The 20,321-nt window shown below is 43.4% G+C and overlaps 1 protein-coding gene across 7 annotated transcripts in view; it reads left to right on the forward strand.

The window, feature by feature from the left end:
• Positions 1 to 20,321, forward strand: part of FHAD1 (forkhead associated phosphopeptide binding domain 1) — a 160,490-nt gene that overhangs the window by 22,461 nt on the left and 117,708 nt on the right. For all 7 annotated transcript variants that reach the window (XM_040263983.1, XM_040263984.1, XM_040263987.1 and 4 more), the window contains exon 3: positions 9,177 to 9,383. In XM_040263983.1, coding sequence (XP_040119917.1) covers positions 9,177 to 9,383 — 207 coding nt within the window. The remainder of the gene's footprint in view (positions 1 to 9,176; positions 9,384 to 20,321) is intronic.

The raw sequence follows: 20,321 nt of genomic DNA on the forward strand, positions 1-20,321 counted from the left end.
GGTCCATAGGACACAAAGATCAAGGGGGATGGTGATGACGATGATATGGGTGGCATTCTCCAAAGAACTAATGTGTTTTCATGTTTTTTTAATGCCTTATTTTTTTCAAACAATTTTAGGTTTACAGGAAATTGATCAGATAATACAGAGAGTTTCCATATATCCCACCACACCCAACACACAGTTTCCCCTATTATTCACATTTTGTATCAGTGCAGTACATTTGTTACAATTGACGAATCAATATTGATGTGTTATTGTTAACTAAGTCTATAGTTTACATTAAGACTCACTTTTTGTGTTGTACATTGTTTGGTTTTGACAAATGTGTGGTGACAAGTCTCCACCATTATAGTATCATACAGAATAATTTCACTGCCCTAAAATCCCCTATTCTCCTCAAGACCCTGGGCCCCTGACAAGCAGTGATCTTTTTACTGTCCCTATAATCTTTACTTTTTCCAGAATTTCATACAGTTGAAATCACACAGTACGTGACCTTCTCAGACTAGGTTTTTTCTCTAAGCAATATGCATTTAAGATTCCTTCATGTCTTTTCGTGATTTGATAACTCATTTATTTTTAATCACTAATATTTCATAGTATAGATGTACCATAATTTGTTTATTCATTTACCTTTTAAACGATATCTTGGTTGCTTCCAGTTTATGGCAATTACAAATACAGATGCTATAAGCAATTAGAAATAAAGATGCTGAAAGCACATATCCAAAATAAATGAGTCTTGGTGGATATAGAGAATAGACTTGTGGTTACCAAGGGACGGGGGTCGGAAGAGGGATGGAGTGGAAGGTTGGAGTTAGCAGATGTAAGCTATTACATATAGAATATATAAACAACAAGGTCCTACCATATAGCACAGGAAACCATATCCGACATCCTATAATAAACCATAATGGAAAAGAATATTTTAAAAGACTGTATATATCTATAACTGAATCACTTTGCTGTATAGCAGAAAGTAAATAACACTGTGAAGTGAAGTCGCTCAGTCGTGTCCGACTCTTTGCGACCCCGTGGACTGTAGCCCATCAGGTTCCTCCGTCCATGGGATTCTCCAGGCAAGAGTGCTGGAGTGTGTTGCCTCAGTGTAAAATAATAAATGAGTCAATAAGAAAACAAACATCCCAACTTAAAACTGGGAAAAAGATCTGAAGAGACACCTTACCAAAGAAGATATGCATGGACTTCCCTGGTGGTCTAGTGGCTAAGACTCTGGGCTCCCAATGTAGGGGGTCTGGGTTCAGTCCTTGGTCAAGAAACTAGATCTCGCATGCTGCACTAAGACCTGGTACAGCCAAATAAATAAATATTTTTTAAAAGATATACAGATGTAAAATAAGCATATGAAAAGATGTTAAATATCATATGTCATTAAGGAATTTCAAATAAACATGAAATATCTCTTCATTTATTTAAACTACTTTGATGTCTTTCATCAACATTTTGTAGTTTTCCTCATATAGCTTTTTTCATATAGCAAAGTATTTTATTTGAATAAATAAATTTATACTTAGTGAATAAAATTTATAGTTAGATTTATTCCTAAGCATTTCTTTCTTTCTTTCTTTCTTTTTTTTTTTTTTGGTGCTAATGTTAAGCAGTGTTGTGTTTTTAATTTCAAATTCCAGTTGTTCACTGTTGGTTTATAAGATACCAATTGACTTTTGCATATTAATCTTGTATCCTGAAACCTTGCTATAATTGCTTATTAGTTCCAGGAGGGCTTTTTGTCAATTCTTTGGGATTTTCTGCATAAGCAATCATGCAGTCTACAAAATGGGCAAAAGATCTGAACAGACACCTCACCAAAGAAGACTTTTTTTCCTTCCCAATCTATAATGTTTTATTCTCTTTTCCTCTCTTATTGCATTAGCTATGACATAAAAGACAATGTTGAAAATGAGTGGTGAAAGGGGACATCTTTGCCTTATTCCTGATTTTAATTGGAAAATTTTTAGCTTCTCACCATTAAGTATGATGTTGGCTTTTAGGGTTTTTATTGATGTACTTTATCAGCTTGAGGATGTTCCCCTTCCTTCCTAATTTCCCAAGAGTTGTGGTGGTGGTTTGTTGGTTTATCATGTGTACTGTGCTTAGTCGATCAGTCGTGTCCAACTCTTTGCAACCACGTGACTTGAAGCCATCCAGGCTTCTCTGTCCATGGGGATTCTCCAGGCAAGAATACTGGAGTGAGCTGCCATGCCCTCCTTCAGGAGATCTTTCCAACCCAGGGATTGAACCCAGGTCTCCCACATTGTAGGCAGATTCTTTACCATCTGAGCCATGAGGGAACCCACCAGGTTTATTATGAATGGGTATTAAATTTTGTCAAATGCTCTTTTTTTCAATCTACTGATAAGGCAATGTGTTTGCTCTTCTTTACATTATTGATGTGATAGATTACATTGATTTCCAAATCTTTGCATACCTGGAATAAATCCTACTTGATTGTGGTGTATAATTCTTTTTATATGTTATTGGATTCAATTTGCTAATATTTTGTTGAGGATTTTGCATCTTTCTGGAAAGGAAGAACTGGTCTACAGTTTTCCTGTCTTGTAATATCTTTATCTGATTTTGGTATTAGAGTAAGGTTGGCCTCACAGAATGCGTTAGGGAATGTTCCCTCTTCTATTTTCCAAAAGAGATTATAGAGAACTGCTATCATTCTTCATTCCAGTTCAGTCACTCAGTCCTGTCCAACTCTTTGCGATGCCATGGACTGCCACATGCCAGGCTTCCCTGCCCTTCACCAACTCCCAGAGCTTGCTCAGACTCATGTCCATCCAGTCGGTGATGCCATCCAACCATCTCATCCTCTGTCGAACCCTTCTCCTCCTGCCTTCAATCTTTCCCAGCATCAGGATCTTTTCCAATGAGTCAGTTCTTCACATCAGGTGGCCAAAGTATTGGAGTTTCAGCTTCAGCATCAGTCCTTCCAGTGAATATTCAGGATTGGTTTCCTTTAGGATTGACTGATTGGATCTCCTTGCAGTCCAAGGGATTCTCAAGAGTCTTCTCTGACACCACAGTTCAAAAACATCAATTCTTTGGCGCTCAGCTTTCTTTATGGTACAGCTCTCACGTTCATACATGGCTACTGGAAAAACCATAGCTTTGACTGGATGGACCTTTGTTGGCAAAGTAATGTCTCTGCTTTTTAATATGCTCTCTAGGTTGGTCATAGCTTTTCTTCCAGAGAGCAAGCATCTTAATTTCATGGCTGCAGTCACCATCTGCAGTGATTTTGGAGCCCAAGAAAATAAAGTCTGTCACTGTTTCCATTGTTTCCCCATCTATTTGCCACAAAGTGATGGGACCAGATGCCATGATCTTAGTTTTCTGAATGTTGAGTTTTAAGCCAACTTTTTCAGTCTCCTCTTTAACCTTCATCAAGAGCCTCTTTAGTTCTTCTCTTTCTGCCATAAGGGTGGTGTCATCTGCACATCTGAGGTGATTGATATTTCTCCTGGCAATCTTGATTCCAGCTTGAGCTTCATCCAGCCTGGCATTTCACATGATGTACTCTGCATATAAGTTAAATAAGCAGGGTGACAATATACAGCCCTGACATACTCCTTTCCCAATTTGAAACCAGTCTGTTGTTCCATGTCCAGTTCTAACTGTTGCTTCTTGACCCCCATACAGATTTCTCAGGAGGCAGGTCAGGTGGTATGGTATTCCCATCTCTTGAAGAATTTTCCACAGTTTGTTGTGATCCACATAATCAAAAGCTTTGGCGTAGTCATAAAGCAGAAGTAGATGTTTTTGTGGAACTCTCTTGCTTTTTTGATGATCCAACGGATGTTGGCAATTTGATATCTGATTCCTCTACCTTTTCTAAATCCAGCTTGAACATCTGGAAGTTCATAGTTCAAGTACGGTTGAAACCTGGCTTGGAGAATTTTGAGCATTACTTTGCTAACATGTGAGATGAGTGCAATTGTGCTGTAGTTTGAGCATTCTTTGGCATTGCCCTTCTTTGGGATTGGAATGAAAACTGACCGTTTCCAGTCTTGGCTCACTGCCAAGTTTTCCACATTTGCTGGCATGTTGAGTGCAGCACTTTCACAGCATCATCTTTTAGGATTTGAAATAGCTCAACTGGAATTCCATCACCTCCACTAGCTTTGTTCATAGTGATGCTTCCTAAGGCCCACTTGACTTCACATTCCAGGATGTCTGGCTCCAATCCAGTGATCACACCATCGTGGTTATCTGGGTCACGAAGATCTTTTTTATATAGTTCTGTGTATTTTTGCCACCTCTTCTTAATATCTTTTGCTTCTGTTAGGCCCATACCATTTCTATCCTTTATTGTGCCCATCTTTGCAAGAAATGTTCACTTAGTATCTCTAATTTTCTTGAAGCGATTTCTAGTCTTTCTCATTTTATTGTTTTCCTCTACTTCTTTGCACTGATCACTGAGAAAGGCTTTCTTATCTCTCTGTGCTATCCTTTGGAACTCTGCATTCAAATGGTTATATCTTTCCTTTTTTCATTTGTCTTTTGCTTCTCTTCTTTTCTCAGCTACTTGTAAGGCCTCCTCAGACAACCATTTTGCCTTTCTGCATTTATTTTTCTTGGGGATGGTCTTGATCTCTGCCTCCTGTACAATGTCACGAACCTCCATCCATAGTTCTTCAGGCTCTCTGTCTATCAGATCCAATCCCTTGGATCTATTTGTCACTTCCACTGTATAATCATAAGGGATTTATGTCATACCTGAATGGTCTAGTGGTTTTCCCTACTTTCTTCAATTTAAGTCTGAATTTGGCAATAAGGAGTTCATGATCTGTCCTTAATATTTGGTAAAATTTTCCAGTGAACCCACCCAGGTATGGTACTTTCCATTTTTGAAAGGTTATTCATTAGTGATTCAAATTCTTTAATAGATATGAGTCTATTCAGGGTATTTATTTCTGTTTGTGTGAGTTTTGGCAGATTGTGTCCTTCAAGGAATTGATCCACTTCATTAAGTTATAAAATGTGTGGACATAGAATTATTCATGCATTGCGTGCACGCTCAGTCATGTCCGACTCTTTGCAACCCTATGGAATGTAGTCTACCATACTCCTCTGTCCATGGGATTTTTCCAGGCAAAGAATACTAAAGTGGTTTCCATTTCCTACTCCGGGGATCTTCCTAACCCAGAGATGGAACTCGCATCTCTTGCGTCTCCTGCAGTGGCAGGTGGATTCTTTACCACTGTACCACGTGGGAAGCCCCTCAGAATTCATAATATTCCTTTTTTATCCCTTCAGTGTCCATGGGATCATGGCCTCTCTTTCATTTCTGATGTTAGTAATTTGTATCTTCTCTCTTTTTTTCTTGATTATCCTGGTAGAGATTTGTCCATTTTATTGATTTTTTTTTAAAAAAGAAAGCTCTCGATTTTGCTGACTTTTCTCTGTTATTTTCCTGTTTTGTTATTTCATTCATTGCTTTTTTTTTTCTTCTGCTTGTGGTAGGCTGGTATTGGTCTTCTTTCTCTAGGTTTTAAGGTGGAAGCTTATGTTACTGACTTTAGACCTTTCTTCTTTTCTAATATGTGTGTGCAATGCCACAAATTTCCCTTCAAGAGCTGCTTTCACTGCATCTTGCAAATATTCATAGCTTGTATTTTCATTTTCATTTAACTCAAGATAATTTGTTTTATTTCTTGTGAGACTTCCTCTTTGACCCATCTGTTGTTTAGAAATATGTTGTCTAATCTCCAAATATTTGGGGATTTTCCATCTATCTTTCTGGTATTGGTTTCTAGTTTAATTCCAATGTGGTCTGAAAACAGTTCAGTTCAGTCACTCAGCCATGTCCAACTCTTTGCAACCCCATGAACCGCAGCATGCCAGGCCTCCCTGTCCATCACCAACTCCTGCAGTTCACCCAAACCCATGTCCATCAAGTTGGTGATGCCATCCAACCATCTCATCCTCCGTCGTCCCCTTCTTCTCCTGCCCTCAATCTTTCTCAGCATCAGGGTCTTTTCAAATGAATCAGCTCTTTGCATCAGGTGGCCAAAGTATTGGAGTTTCAGCTTCAACATCAGTCCTTCTAATGAACACCCAGGACTGATCTCCCTTAGGAGGGACTGGTTGGATCTCCTTGCAGTCCAAGGGACTCTCAAGAGTCTTCTCCAACACCACAGTTCAAAAGCATCAATTCTTAGGCACTCAGCTTTCTTTATAGTCCAACTCTCACATCCATACATGACCACTGGAAAAACCATAGCCTTGACTAGATGGACCTGTGTTGGCAAAGTAAGGTCTCTGCTTTTTAATATGCTATCTAGGTTGGTCATAACTTTCCTTCCAAGGAGTAAGCATCTTTTAATTTCATTGCTACAATCACCATCTGCAGTGATTTTGGAGCCAAGAAAAATAGTCAGCCACTGTTTCCACTGTTTCCCCATCTATTTGCCATGAAGTGATGGGACCAGATGCCATGATCTTAGTTTTCTGAATGTTGAGCTTTAAGCCAACTTTTTCGCTCTCCTCTTTCACTTTCATCAAGAGGCTTTTTAGTTCCTCTTCACTTTCTGCCATAAGGGTGGTGTCATCTGCATATATGAGGTTATTGATATTTCTCCCAGAAATCTTGATTCCAGCTTGTGCTTCCCCCAGCCCAGCGTTTCTCATGATGTACTCTGCATAGAAGTTAAATAAGCAGGGTGACAATATACAGCCTTGACGTACTCCTTTTCCTATTTGGAACCAGTCTGTTGTTTCATGTCCAGTTCTGACTGTTGCTTCCTGGCCTGCATACAGATTTCTCAAGAGGCAGGTCAGGTGGTCTGGTATGCACATACTTTGCATAATTTCTATTCTCTTTACATTTGTTGATGTTTTGTGGCCCAGAATGTGGTCTATTTGGTGAGTGTTCCACATGAGCTTGAGAAGGGTGTGTGATTGGTTGTTGCATGAAGTTGTGTGGCTGTCTGTTAGATCAGATGATTGACAGTGCTGTTCAGTTCGACTTTATTCTTACTAATTCTCTGCCTGCTGGATCTGCCCACTGCTGATAGAGGGATGCTGCGGTCTCTAGCTGTCATGATGGATTTGTCTGTTTCTTCCTGCAGTTCTCAGTTTTTGTCTACAATATTTTGATGCTCTGTGTTGGGCACATGTAATGAAGGACTGTTACATCATCTTAGAGAATCAACCCCATTATCATAATGTAACACCTCTCTTTATCCCTGATAACCTTCCTTGCTCTAGTCGGTTCTATCTGAAATTAATGTAGCTACTCCTGCTTTCTTCTTGTGTTTCAATATTTAAATGTCAAAGTGATTGGTAGGAGTTTGCAAAGTACTCAGGCAAACCTGGGTACAAAGCCATGCGAGTCAAGCTGGGTGACTGTGGGCACACTTCATCATTCTGTGCCTCAGTTTCCTCATCTAAAAAGTCAGGAACTGTCAGACCTACTGCATAGTGCAGGGAACTATATTCAGTATCTTGTACTAACCTGTAATGGAAAAGAATTTGAAAAAGGATATATATTATAGGTGTGTGTGTATAATGTAATCACTTTGCTATACACCAGAAACTAACACAACATTGTAAATCAACTATCTGTGCTGTGCTCTGTCGCTCAGTCGGGTCCAACTCTTTGCAACCCGTGGACTGTAACCCACCAGGCCCCTCTGTCCATGGGGATTCTCTAGGCAAGAATATTGGAGTCGATTCCCATACCCTCCTCCAGGGGATCTTCTCATGGGATCGAACCCATGTCTCCCGCATTGCAGGTGTACTCTTTACCGTCTAAGCCACCAGGGAAATGTTTAAATGAGGCAGTGCCCCTTTGGATTATTGTGAAGATGTGGGATGTATATATAATATAAGTGGGATGTTAGTATAGATTTCTAAGTCCAAGTACTCTGTATGAAAGTTGAGTGAGGCACTCTGAGAAGAATTAACTTAGAAAATAATTGCGAAGTCTCAGGCTGGAGTGGATGGCTCATAGGCAGTGTGCTGAAAAGACAGAAAACTTCACATATGCCCTGTAGCCCATAGTCCAGGGCACCCAGGCGGGTGGAATGTGATATTTCTTCCTTGGGGCTGAGTTTTCTCCCTCTTAAGCGAAACTGCATAGGAGCCCTCTGCTCCCCCTGCCAGTTCATTGTCTGAAATCCCTTTCTTTGGGGTGCAGTGTGGTCACACCAGGGCCCCTACTGAAAACCAGATCATCTTTGGTTAGATAAATTCTGATTAGCTTTTAAGAAGCACTAGAAATAATTAATCACATGGGAAAACCAAGGCTTTTAAAAAGTAGTTATAAAACCTGTTGTGGGATTTTCCTGGTGGTCCCATGGTTAAGATTCTGATCTTCCAAAGCAGGGGCACCGGTTCGATCCTTGGTGGGGGAACTAGATCCCATATGCCATGCCAAAAATAAATAAGTTAGTAGGATATAAATTAACAAAAAAGAAAAAGATGAGAAAATAAAATTTAATAAATAGAAAGATTGTAAACATAGGAAAAAGACTGGAAGGATGTGAATCGCTGTGTTCAGACAGTGCCTGCCTCTGGGGAACAAGAGTCTAAGTGATTTTAATGTCTTTTTTATGTTTTTCTCTAGCTCTCATTTTCTGCATTGTTAAGAAAAAACGTGTTTTTCTAAAAATGAATAGAACAAACAAAAAAAATGAATAGAACAAACAAATGAAAACAATAATCATTATAAAACCTCCCCTTCACTTTAACACTTGCAGTAAATAGTTGAGTCACTTGCCAACTGACATTTCTGGTTTGTGTTGGGCCATTTCTGCTGTCTTGCCATTTGGGACAACCCAAAGTATACTCACGTGGGATCATAGAAATACAGACTGGCCAATTCCTGACCAGTTCCCCCAAGTTCCCTCTTGCCTCTCTGTGGTTGCTGACTCCCTGTCCAACAACTTGGGCACCTATTCTGGGTCTGGTGTCAGACAAAGCCCATGGCCCTCTGTTCACTTGCTGTGTGGCCTTAGGTGAGTCACTTAACCTCTCTGAACTTCAGCAGCCTCCTTAAAAGGAGGACTGCAATGACCATCCAGTCAGATGAAGCCATTAGTACATTGAGGCACCCAGTGTCAGTACCACTAGTAAGTATTAAGGCCCCCCTCATTATTCCAATTTTCCTGGCTCTGACTGTCCCCCCTCCTGCATTTCAGTCTGCAGACATCGACAACCATCACGCGCTCATCGAATATAATGAGGCTGAGGGCAGCTTTGTTCTCCAGGACTTCAATTCCCGCAGCGGCACCTTTGTCAATGAGTGCCACATTCAGAACGTGGCTGTAAAGCTCTTACCGGGAGACCTCTTGAGGTTCGGCACTGGAGGGCTGACCTACGAACTGGTCATCGAAAACCCAGCCTCGGTGAGTCCAGGCCCCTGCGGGGTGGGGGTTGTGGGGCAGAGGTACCTTCTGTGCAGCTCGGGGCTCAGATGTGGCCAAAGATGGAGGTGGTCCAGAGCGCATCACTTTGCCCTCAGCTACACACACCCTTGGACTGCAAGGAGATCCAACCAGTCCATTCTGAAGGAGATCAACCCTGGGATTTCTTTGGAAGGAATGATGCTAAAGCTGAAACTCCAGAACTTTGGCCACCTCATGCAAAGAGTTGACTCATTGGAAAGACTCTGATGCTGGGAGGGATTGGGGGCAGGAGGAGAAGGGGACGACAGAGGATGAGATGGCTGGATGGCATCACTGACTCGATGGACATGAGTCTGAGTGAACTCTGGGAGTTGGCGATGGACAGGGAGGCCTGGCGTGCTGCGATTCATGGGGTCGCAAAGAGTCGGACACAACTGAGAGACTGAACTGAACTGAACTGACGCACACCCTGGCAGCCACAGGATCCAATTCTGTGAAGGTCAGACCCATCTGGTGGGTCCCAGGGAGGAGCGAATCCCAGCGCCCTCTACTGGGAATTTCTCAGAATTACAGGCAAGAGTTGCCTAGCAACCAGCCCAGAACTAGTGCATTTTCCTGAAAAGTGAAGCTGGCAAGCAGAGATGGAAAGCAGGTGTGTGCTTTTGAAGATGCAGAGATGGATGCTTCGTTTTTAGGCAGATCAGTGCTCTACAACTTCCTAGCTTTGAGACCTCAGCCAGGGTTCTTTGCATGCTTGGGTCTGGGTGTTATCAACAGTGGAGGGCATTGAGAGAGTATAGAAAGGGTTAACAGCCTTGTTAGGAAGGCCAGAGGTCCCCGAGCGGCAGGAGGAAATAAACTGCAAGTGGTAGACTTTTTTCCCCTTCGCTTTACAAAATTAAAACTCAGCATTCAAAAAACTAAGATCATGGCATCCAGTCCCATCACGTCCTGGCAAATAGTTGGGGAAACAGTGACAAACTTTATTTTCTCGGGCTCCAAAATCACTGTAGATGGTGACTGCAGCCATGAAATTACAAGACACTTGCTCCTTGGAAGAAAAGCTATGACAAACCTAAACAGCATATTGAAAAGCAGAGACATTGCCAACAAAGGTCCCTCTAGTCAAAGCTATGGTTTTTCCAGGAGTCATGTATGGATGTGAGAGTTGGATGATAAAGAAGGCTGAGTACAGAATTGATGCTTTTGAACTGTGGTGTTGAAGACTCTTAAGAGTCCCTTGGACTGCAAGGAGATCCAACCAGTCAATCCTAAAAGAAATCAACCCTGAATATTCATTGGAAGGACTGATGCTGAAGCTGAAACTGCAATACTTTGGCCACCTGATGCGAAGAACTGACTCATTAGAAAAGACCCTGTTGCTGGGAAAGATTAAAGGTGGGAGGAGAAGGGGACGACAGAGGATAAAGATGGTTGGATGGCATAACCGACTCAATGAAAATGAGTTTGAGCAAGCTCCCAGAGATGGTGAAGGCCAGGGAAGCCTGGTGTGCTGCAGTCCATGGGATCCCAAAGAGTCAGACACAACTGAGTGACTGAACAACAATACAAAATTAAAGGAGGTTTCTTCTAATCCTGTGTTTCATGGTGACACCTGGTTCTGCCTGAACTTAACTTTTCTCAAACCTTGAACTAACCAATGTGTTTTTCTTATGGAAATGTTTTTCTTAAGCTATGTTAATGAAACTATGTATTTGCTTTGGAATATGCCTTTCTTCAAGATTCATGTCAATTGTTTGATGCCCAGAGATGACTCCTCTTGTTCCAATGCTGTTTCAAAATGCATGTTGTAGGAGAGGGGCCTGGTGCAACTCTCAGTCTTGAGGTGTTTCTTTTATCTAATTAGCAGTTTGCTGCTGCTATTGCTAAGTCACTTCAGTCATGTCCGACTCTGTGCGACCCCATAGATGGCAGCCCACCAGGCTCCCCCATCCCTGGAATTCTCCAGGCAAGAACACTGGAGTGTGTTGCCATTTCCTTCTCCAGTGCACGAAAGTGAAAAGTCAAAGTGAAGTCGCTAAGTCGTGTCTGACCCTCAGCGACCCCATGGACTGCAGCCTACCAGGCTTCTCCATCCATGGGATTTCCAGGCAAGAGTACTGGAATGGGGTGCCATTGCCTTCTCCGAGCAGTTTGCTAACAGGTATAAAATGCCTTGCCAACAACTAGCAAGGGGGCCCTCTTTCTGTCCCCTTCTGATGTCTGTTTCAGAAGCTTTCTCTATCCCTTTTATACTTTGTTTAATTTATTTTAATTGGAGGCTAATTACTTAACAATATTGTGGTGGTTTTTACCATACATTGACATGAATCAGCCACGGGTGTACATGTACTTTGCTACACAAAAGCTCCGAGTGGTCAAGTCTCATCTCTGGTCCCAGATTGAATTCCTCTCCTCTGGAAACAGCGAATCCCAGTGTTACCGCTCATGACCATAACCTTTCAGTATCTATGTGTAAAAAGTCAAAATCAGTGTCTGGTGGAAATAGACACTCCATACCTGGTAACTGTCCTCACACCTTGGATCAGAAATGTTCCTGGATCAGGACCTAAAGTATGGCCTCAGGTTAATCAGAACGTAACCCAAAACTCGCCCATCAAAGCTCAGTGGGGAAACAGGATGGAGGGTGGTTAGCAACACAGGCCTGGGTCAGAACCCCAGCTCTGCCACTGGCCCACTCAGTGTGCTCTTGTACAGGCCACTGGACCCCTCAGAACCTCCATTTCCTCACCTACAGATGGGACCAATGGCAGTAATGTCTTTGCAGGCTTGTCTCAAGGACGGAAAGAGATGGTTATAACTGCAAAACCCCCAGCCCTGTGCCCGGTCCTTGGGAGCACACAGTAAACACCTGTCGTGTGTGTCCCAGAGAGACAGTGTGTTCATCTCACCCCCACCACCAAGAGTGCTGCAGGGACTGAGACCCCCTAGATGTAAACTCCTTTCTGGGACGAGACTAGATATAAATAAACAAAGCTTAGAGACTCTGGACAGACTCCTAGGGTGTGGGTCCCATAGGCAGCCCTGAATACTCATTCTGAGATCAGCAGCGTCCCTCGGGCTTCAGGGGCAGTGCCACCACATCCATCACGTTCGGCTTTGCAGATCTGGGGCAGTTTTCTTCTACCGCTGCTCAGCCTCCTTTTCCTCCTTGGACCAGCATTAAAGGTGCTCTCTGGTGAGATACACCAGGGACCTCTGGCCGCCCTGAGGAGGGGCTCCTGACCCTGATGTGTTGATCTAATCAAGGATCCTCTACACGGGCTCTAGGGATCCCCTCATCAGAACCATGTGGGGAGCAGACCCACAGTGCAGATCTGAGGCTCAGCCCAGGCCTGAGGACTCATACTTAGGGTTCCCAGATAAAATACAGGATGCCCAGTTAAAAAACAGGTGTTTTTTTATACATGTGTGTCCCAGATATTGCAAGGAACCACCTATGCTAAAAGAAGTTATCTGGTGTTTGTCTGAAACTCAGATTTGACTGGCACCCTACATTTTATTTATGTATTTATTCATTTATTTATTTATGCAAAATCTGGCAACCATATACAACCTCCCTGGGAGTGGGGCCTGGGAATATGTATTCACTCAAGCTCACCCCCAACAGTAGGGAAACCTAAATTTAGAATCATTTGTATGGAACACTTATAGAGTTGTTTAGGGGTCAAAGAAAAAGGGATTCCAGACCCCCAAGTCTGAAAATCCAAGTTTGTGAAGTTTGAGTCAATATTTCCCTAACATGTCTAATTACAAGAATTTTTCAGAAATGCTCAGTAAAATTACAGGTTCCCAGGCACACTCCCTGGGAAATTTTGACTTTCTGGCTTGCCTTTAGGGGGAGGAAGTGGGAGAGAGGGAGAAGGAGGCAGCAAATGATATCTGCATTTTTTTTCTTTTTTTCTACACCAAGATATTTATTGAAATACCATTTATAGGGGCATAAAATTTGAAGCCTAAATCTTCATCAAAAGGGGGCATTGTTTAATAAATCGTAAGGAGTTCGTTTATATAGGGAATACTATGCTGCCTTTTAAAAACACAGCTTTGCTGAGATATAATTAACATACAATAAACTGCACATTTAAATCTGTGCTTGGATGGGCTTTGACATATGTGTACACCTATGAAACATCACCACAATCAAGACAGTGAACAAATCCTGCATCCCCCAAGGTTTCCTCTGGATCACAGCATGTGTGTGTTTGTTTGCTTGTTTTTAATAGCTTTGTGTGTGCATGCTCAATCTCTGTGTTATCTGACTCTTTGCAGCCCCATGGACTGTAGCTGGCCAGGCTCCTCTGTCCATGGGATTCTCCAGGCAAGAATATTGGAGTGGGCTGCCATTTCCTCCTATAGCTTAACAGCATCCCATATCATTGAAGGACAATTTACATAACATAAACTTCACCCATTTTAAGTGTCTAGTTCAATTTTAGTACATTTACATGTACAGCCATCACCACAACCTGCTTTCAGAACATTTTCATCCTTTTCTATCACCCCAAATGTCGGGAAACCTCGGTGGCACTTCATTTTTCAGTTTGCCTTTTAATTTTCAAAATTGTGGTAAAATGTGACGTTTACCATGTTCACCTTTTTTAAGAGTACAGTCCAGTAGCATTGAATATATTCATACTGTTGCGCAGCCACCACCACCATCCGACTCCAGAACTCTTCGTCTTCCCAAACTGAAACTCTCCACCCGTCAAATAAAAACTCCCTCTTCCTTCCTCCCTTCCCACAGTCTTCCTGTGTCTATGAATTTGACTATTCTAGGTACCTCCCATAGGTAGAATCTTACTTGATTTCTCCTCTTGTGACCATCTTATTTCACTTAGTGTGATGTCCTCGAGGTTCATTCCGGCTGAATAATGTTTCATGGTGTGTATTCCCCACATTCTGTTTGTTCGTTTGTCCATCCATGGCCATTTGCTTCCACCTTTTGGCCATTTCAAGTAAGACTGTTATGAACACGGGTGTACAGATATGGAAAGGGGACTCTGTTTTACGAGGTGCTTGTTATATAAGCATGGGGAACAGTGATGACAATCTCTGACCCTGAGTAGATGAGAAGGCAGAAGATGCTTTGTAAGAAGAAAACCAGTACGGCAGCAGGAGGAATCACTGACGTGGACAGCACTGTGCTAAGCAATTCACCTGCTTTCCCTTATTTCATGCTCACAGCAACCCATGACTTGGGTTCTCCCACGATCCCCATTTTACAGACAAGGAATCCAAAACTCAGACAGGTTAAGTAATTTCCCCGGGTCATACAGCTAGTCAGCACGAATGAAACACTATCCCCACTTGCAGATAAAGAGAGGGAGAAAACCACTTAGTCTGTTGCTAGCTAGAGCAGTAGCCTCAATTGGCTACTCTTTGAGTAGCCTCAAAGAGCAAAGCAAACTTTCACGGTCACTCAAACATACACGAACTTTTTCAGTTCTCATTTCTACACTCACTTGTGCCCTGCTTCATTCCTCCAGTGACTGCCTGCAGAGGTGTTTCCCTGACTGTGCCCAGGTGACTTTGCAGGACTCTTCCCCCATCTCATCTTCTCAAAAATGCTTTCTGCTGGTGAGTCCCCAGGTTGAGAAACTTGCATCCTCTAAGCTGTTATTCGTGGAGGGGTCCTTCGCAAGGCCTACCTGAGGGCAGCCTATGGTCTGATAAACATTTTCCTATGAATTCCACTTGCTAATAACTCAGAGTGTGAACTGTTTAAAAGAAGAGAAAGAGGGGGGAAAAGGAAAGGTATTGAAGAGCATCTCTCATCAAATATTTTGAGATACAGAACTTGCCTCGTGGTCCAGTGGTTAAGAATCTGCCTGCCACTGCAGGGGACATGGGTTTGATCCCTGGTCTGGGAAGATTCCACATGCTGCGCGGCAGCTAAGCTTGCATGCCACAGCTATTGAGCCCACGAGCCACAGTTGCTGAAGCCTGGAGCGCTAGAGACCATGCTCTGCAGCAAGAGAAGCCCCTGCGATGAGAAGCCCCACGTACCGCAGCTAGAGAAAGCCCATGCGCAGCAATGAAGACCCAGCGCAGCCAAACATAAACAAATAGAATTTTGAAAACATTTTAAGGTCTAGTTTTTCTAAGAAATTCTTTGAAGTCATCATGCTTCCTGGATGTTCTTGTTTCCCACTGATTGGCAGGTCCCAGGTGAGGGTGCTGTGTTTACTCCCAGGGTAGAGTTTCCCAGGAGGACCGCCCTGGTATCACCCAGGTTAAGTGTGATAGGAACTGTTCTTTTCCTGACAAAGAGTTCCCAAATGAGAACATTTGTTTCAGGCTCTGTGGTGACGGTCACGAGAGCGGACTGTGGCATCATTTCTTTGGGGAGGGTGGGGTGGGTTGGGTTAGGAGTCTAGAAGTGTTTGCAGCTGTCACGTGGTTAGGGAACATGCCCGAGGCCAGGCTGACTCCAGAGCAATCCCAGCCCTGCTCTTGTACTGGCGTTTATACTGGACACACCCAAGTCATTTCTCTCAAAGCCTCGGTCCCCATTTCTGTAATATAGTTCCTACCACCCAGAACAACTGTGGTATTAAGTGGGCAATGAATGTAAATTGTTGAGTCCAGCGTCTGGCACCTGATAAACACATGAAAATCCTCAGTTTTATTTATTTATTGGCTGCACTGCACGGCAAGTATGTAAGATCCTATTATTAATAACAGTCCCCTGACCAGGGATCAAACTTGCATCCCCTGCGTTAGAATCATGGAGTCTTAACCACTGGACTGCCAGGGAAGTCCCCACCCTCAACTTTAGTTAGAATCAAGCGAACCAGCATGTAGCAGCCAAGATGCTTCCTTTGTAACTGTTCCTTTGGACAGCAAACCTCCCAAGCCTTCCCCCGACTAGCAGAAAGATATATTTGCAGATAAATTATCCATAGAATAACATAGAAGATGGAAAAATATAAGGAAAATCTCGTTTGACAAAGTACATCAGCAGCCAGCATATGCCTAGGACCATGCTCTGTAAATCAGAGCTCTTTCATGGAAGTATTACTCCACAGTCACCATTCACAGTATAGTCCACGTAGATGGCGCCCCCTGGGGTTGTGCGGGACATTACCTGCAGGGCCGTTTGCAGTGCCCTGAAGCAACCATTGATTAATATACAGTCTCAGTACCAGGTGTGGGAAATTGAAGTCACAAAGTCAGGTGAGCCTGCCATACTGTGCGTTTTGTTGGTAGTTGCCTTTCTTTGTGCTTCCTGAACTCTGGGAAAGGAGGTATAGAAACAAGCTGTTCTAGTCACAGTGACGGTGTTCTCATAAAGCAGCTGAGTAAGGAAACCCTCACCACCCAAAGGTATAAATCGTGTCTTTCTCTGTTCTGAAGTATATGGCAAAACTGATGGAAATAGCGAGAATGAAAACGGAAGCGAGGTGCCCTAAATAATGTGCCGAGTTGTTCCATGAAGCTGTTGTTGACTCGTTGGCAGGAGCTCCCACCCCTATCATTGCCCGTGACTGGCCTTCCCTTTAGCCTGTTCTGCCCTGTCCCCAGTCCAACTAGACACTCCCGTGTGGCTCCTGGATACTGTCCTCTGTCCCTGCAATGTCATGACGTCATGTCTAGCGGGAAGAGCGCCCTCTGTCGGCCATTATTCCTCGCTGCTTTCATGAGGAAGCTCTGCAGAATAAAATCAAAAGCAAAGGCTTTGGGGTTTGATGGACCCAAGTTCAAATGCTAACTGCAACTGACTTTACCTTTCCGAGCTTCTGTTTTTAATTTCTGCCAAGGAGCTGCTCATTAATCACAGGTCCCCTTTCGCCCTTAAGTTTTTTCATAGAGGTCCCTGGGACCACCCCTATCATTGTATAAGCTGAGGCCCGGAGAGTTTCAGTGACTTCCCCAAGGTTAGGTATCAGTCATATAGACCCAGAGCCAGGATTAAAAGCTACCTCTCCTGAGTCCCCTGGAGGCTTTTTTCTAATAGCATGAAGCATCACGGTGCCATGTGAGCCCAGGCAGCTCCTCCACCGCCCGCTGGTTAAGGGAGGTCTCACAATTCCCAGTTCAACCTGCAATTTCACATGCCTGACAAGGAATGATCCATCATGTGGGTAAAAGCTAAAGCCACTGGTAATAGAAGAAAATGCATTTTCAATATTGGCTTCCTGGTTTGGCCTCACTAATTTTTCACCAGGGTTATTGGGCTATTGCTGCTACTCAGTCATGTCTGGCTCTTTTGCGACCCCATGGACTGTAGCCAGCCAGGCTTCTCTGTCCATAGGATTTTTCAGGCAAGAATACTGGAGCAGGTTGCCATTTCCTTCTCCCGGGGATCTTCCCGACCCAGGGATCGAACCCTCATTTCCTTGTCTCTCCTGGACACATTGAGTTGCCCTCTTTCTTGATGATGATGATACCTAATGGCAAATGTTTGATGCTCGTTTATTACAGACCAGGAAGTGCTCCAAGCATTCCATGTGCTCTGTCTCACCTGCTTCTCACCAGACTGAGAAATAGCTGTTCTCATCCCTATTTTACAGACGAGGCACACAAATAGCAGACTCGTCAAAGTCACACAGATATAAGGAGTAGAACGGGAAGCTGGACTAGATTCTGTTTCATGCCAGATCCCAAGCTCTTTAACCAGAGGTTGGCAAACTAGGCCCAGGGCCAAATGGAACACAAGTACCCCGTTTATTTCCATATTCCCTCTGTTGTCTGCTGTAACTGCAGAGTAAACGGGAAAGACATCATATGGTACACAGAGTTGGAAATATTTACTGTCTGGCTCTACAGAAAATGTTTACTAGCCTCTGCACTACACTGTATGGTCTCTTTTATTTTACTTGATTTCTGTATGGTCTCTTTTACTGATTTCTGAAAGAAGAACTAAAAATAGAGGGAAAACTGGAGAGAAAGAACTCAGTCAGATTAAGCCCCACTGCTGGCAGCTGTGCTCGTTAATTGCTTACTTAGTTTGCTGAGAAATAACAACAACAACAACAAATAGGTGAGCTGAAAAAACAGATTTTGAGCAATCTTTTCATCACCTCTTTAAAAAATAACTGAAATATGTGGTTCTAAATATACGCAAACAGGACTTCCCTGGTGGTCCAGTGGTTAAGAATCTGCCTTCCAATGCAGGGAACACAGGTTCGGTCCCTGGTCCAGGAAGAGCCCACATGCCTCAGGGCGACTAAGCCCATGCACCACAGCTACTGACCCCACTGGGCTCTAGAGCCTTCAAGCCACAGCTAATGAAGCCTGTGCACCTAGAGCCCATGCTCTGCAACAAGAGAAGCCGCTACAAGGAAAAACCTGTGTACTGCAACTAGAGAGGAGCCCCCACCCGCTGCAGTTGGAGAAAGCCTGCTTGCAGCAATTAAACCTGTGCACCACAGCTACTGAAGCCCATCTGCGCTAGGGCCCATGCTCTGCAACAACAGAAGCCACCGCAATGAGATGCCCACTCACAACTAGAGAAAGCCCATGTGCAGCAACAAAGACCCAGCATAGCCATAAATAAATAAATACAAGTAAATATACATCCACATATACATATATTTGCACATATAGTAATAGTATAATTACACTGACATATATCTGATAAATGTACTAGATATTAGAATATTATCTATAACAGAGAGTTATATATATTGTAAGTTGTAAGTTTCTTTTTACTGCATATTCTAAGTTTACTGCATATTGTAAGTTTTACCTGTTTCTTCAACTGGAAAGTTTTCTTTTAAAACTGTGGAATGTTGGGAATTCCCTGGTGGTCCAGTGGGCAGGACTCGGCACTTTCACACTGGTGGCCTGGGTTCAATCCCTGGTCTGGGAACTAAGGTCCTGAAAGCCAAGTAGTGAGGTCAGAAATGAATAAACAAATAAAACTGTGGAACGTCTTCCCTAGGTAATTTCTGAAGAAGAAATTGGGTTTATAGTCCAAAGCCTGCTGTAGCTGAAGAACTATTTATTTGTTTAAAGTTTCTCTAGGCAGCGCTTTACTACTTGTCTTATTATTGATTCCTTGGTCTTAAATCATTCTTCTCCGGGGCTGCTGCTTTACTTTTATAGGTTTAAATTTGGTGCATGAGTACAGACTGGTGGATTTTATTTGAACGTGACAAACAGCTTATGACAGCTTTCATTCTGAGTACCATAGAGTCTCACCATAGTGTTCATAGGACATAGAGCACATACTGATGCTTACGCCAAAGTCTCAATAAGTATATTGTCCAGAAAATTTTACTGGTTGCAAGTGTCATAAAACTAACTTAAACTAGCCTAGGGGGAAAAATAGCTCATGTAACTGAAAAGGCCAAAAGCTGCAGCTTCAGGCCCAGGTGCCCAAGCGATGGTCAGCAATCTGACTCTGCTCTGCCAGCTTCCCAGTCTCTGGCAGACTCTTGCCGCCTCACCTGCAGGTAGGTGGCCACCATCAGCACCAGCACGCTCCAGACTGGCAGCTCCAGAGGAGGAGCTAGCATCTTCCTTGGCATGGCTTGCATCTTGACTAGAGCCCAGCCTTGAGGAGGATGTGGCTTTACTGTACCTGGGGTTGAGGAGCTGGCTGGCGGCAGAGGGAATGACCAGAGAGCACGGTCCTCTTCAGAACAAAACCTCTTGCTAGTCAAGCTTTGTCATCTCCAACCTGACCTCATAGGATTTCATCTACACTGTGCTCTTACAGGTCCTATGGGGATCTGTTGATGGGATGAGAAGTCCTGAGACCACCACATGTTTCATATCAAAGGCGACTTCCCATGGCCAGTGAAGTGGACGGCAGGGGGCTGCAGATGGTCTCAGGCACAGGGTCCTCAGCAAAAACTCAAACAGGAGGACTTGAGGACTGTGTCATCCCCCGATGTCTATGGACAACCTTGGGGGGTGGGGTGGAGACAGGAGCGCAGGTGGAAGGCTTCGCACCCTGGAGAGACA

The sequence above is a fragment of the Oryx dammah genome, unplaced genomic scaffold (assembly GCF_014754425.2).
Source record: "Oryx dammah isolate SB20612 unplaced genomic scaffold, SCBI_Odam_1.1 HiC_scaffold_21, whole genome shotgun sequence".
NCBI lineage: Eukaryota > Metazoa > Chordata > Mammalia > Artiodactyla > Bovidae > Oryx > Oryx dammah.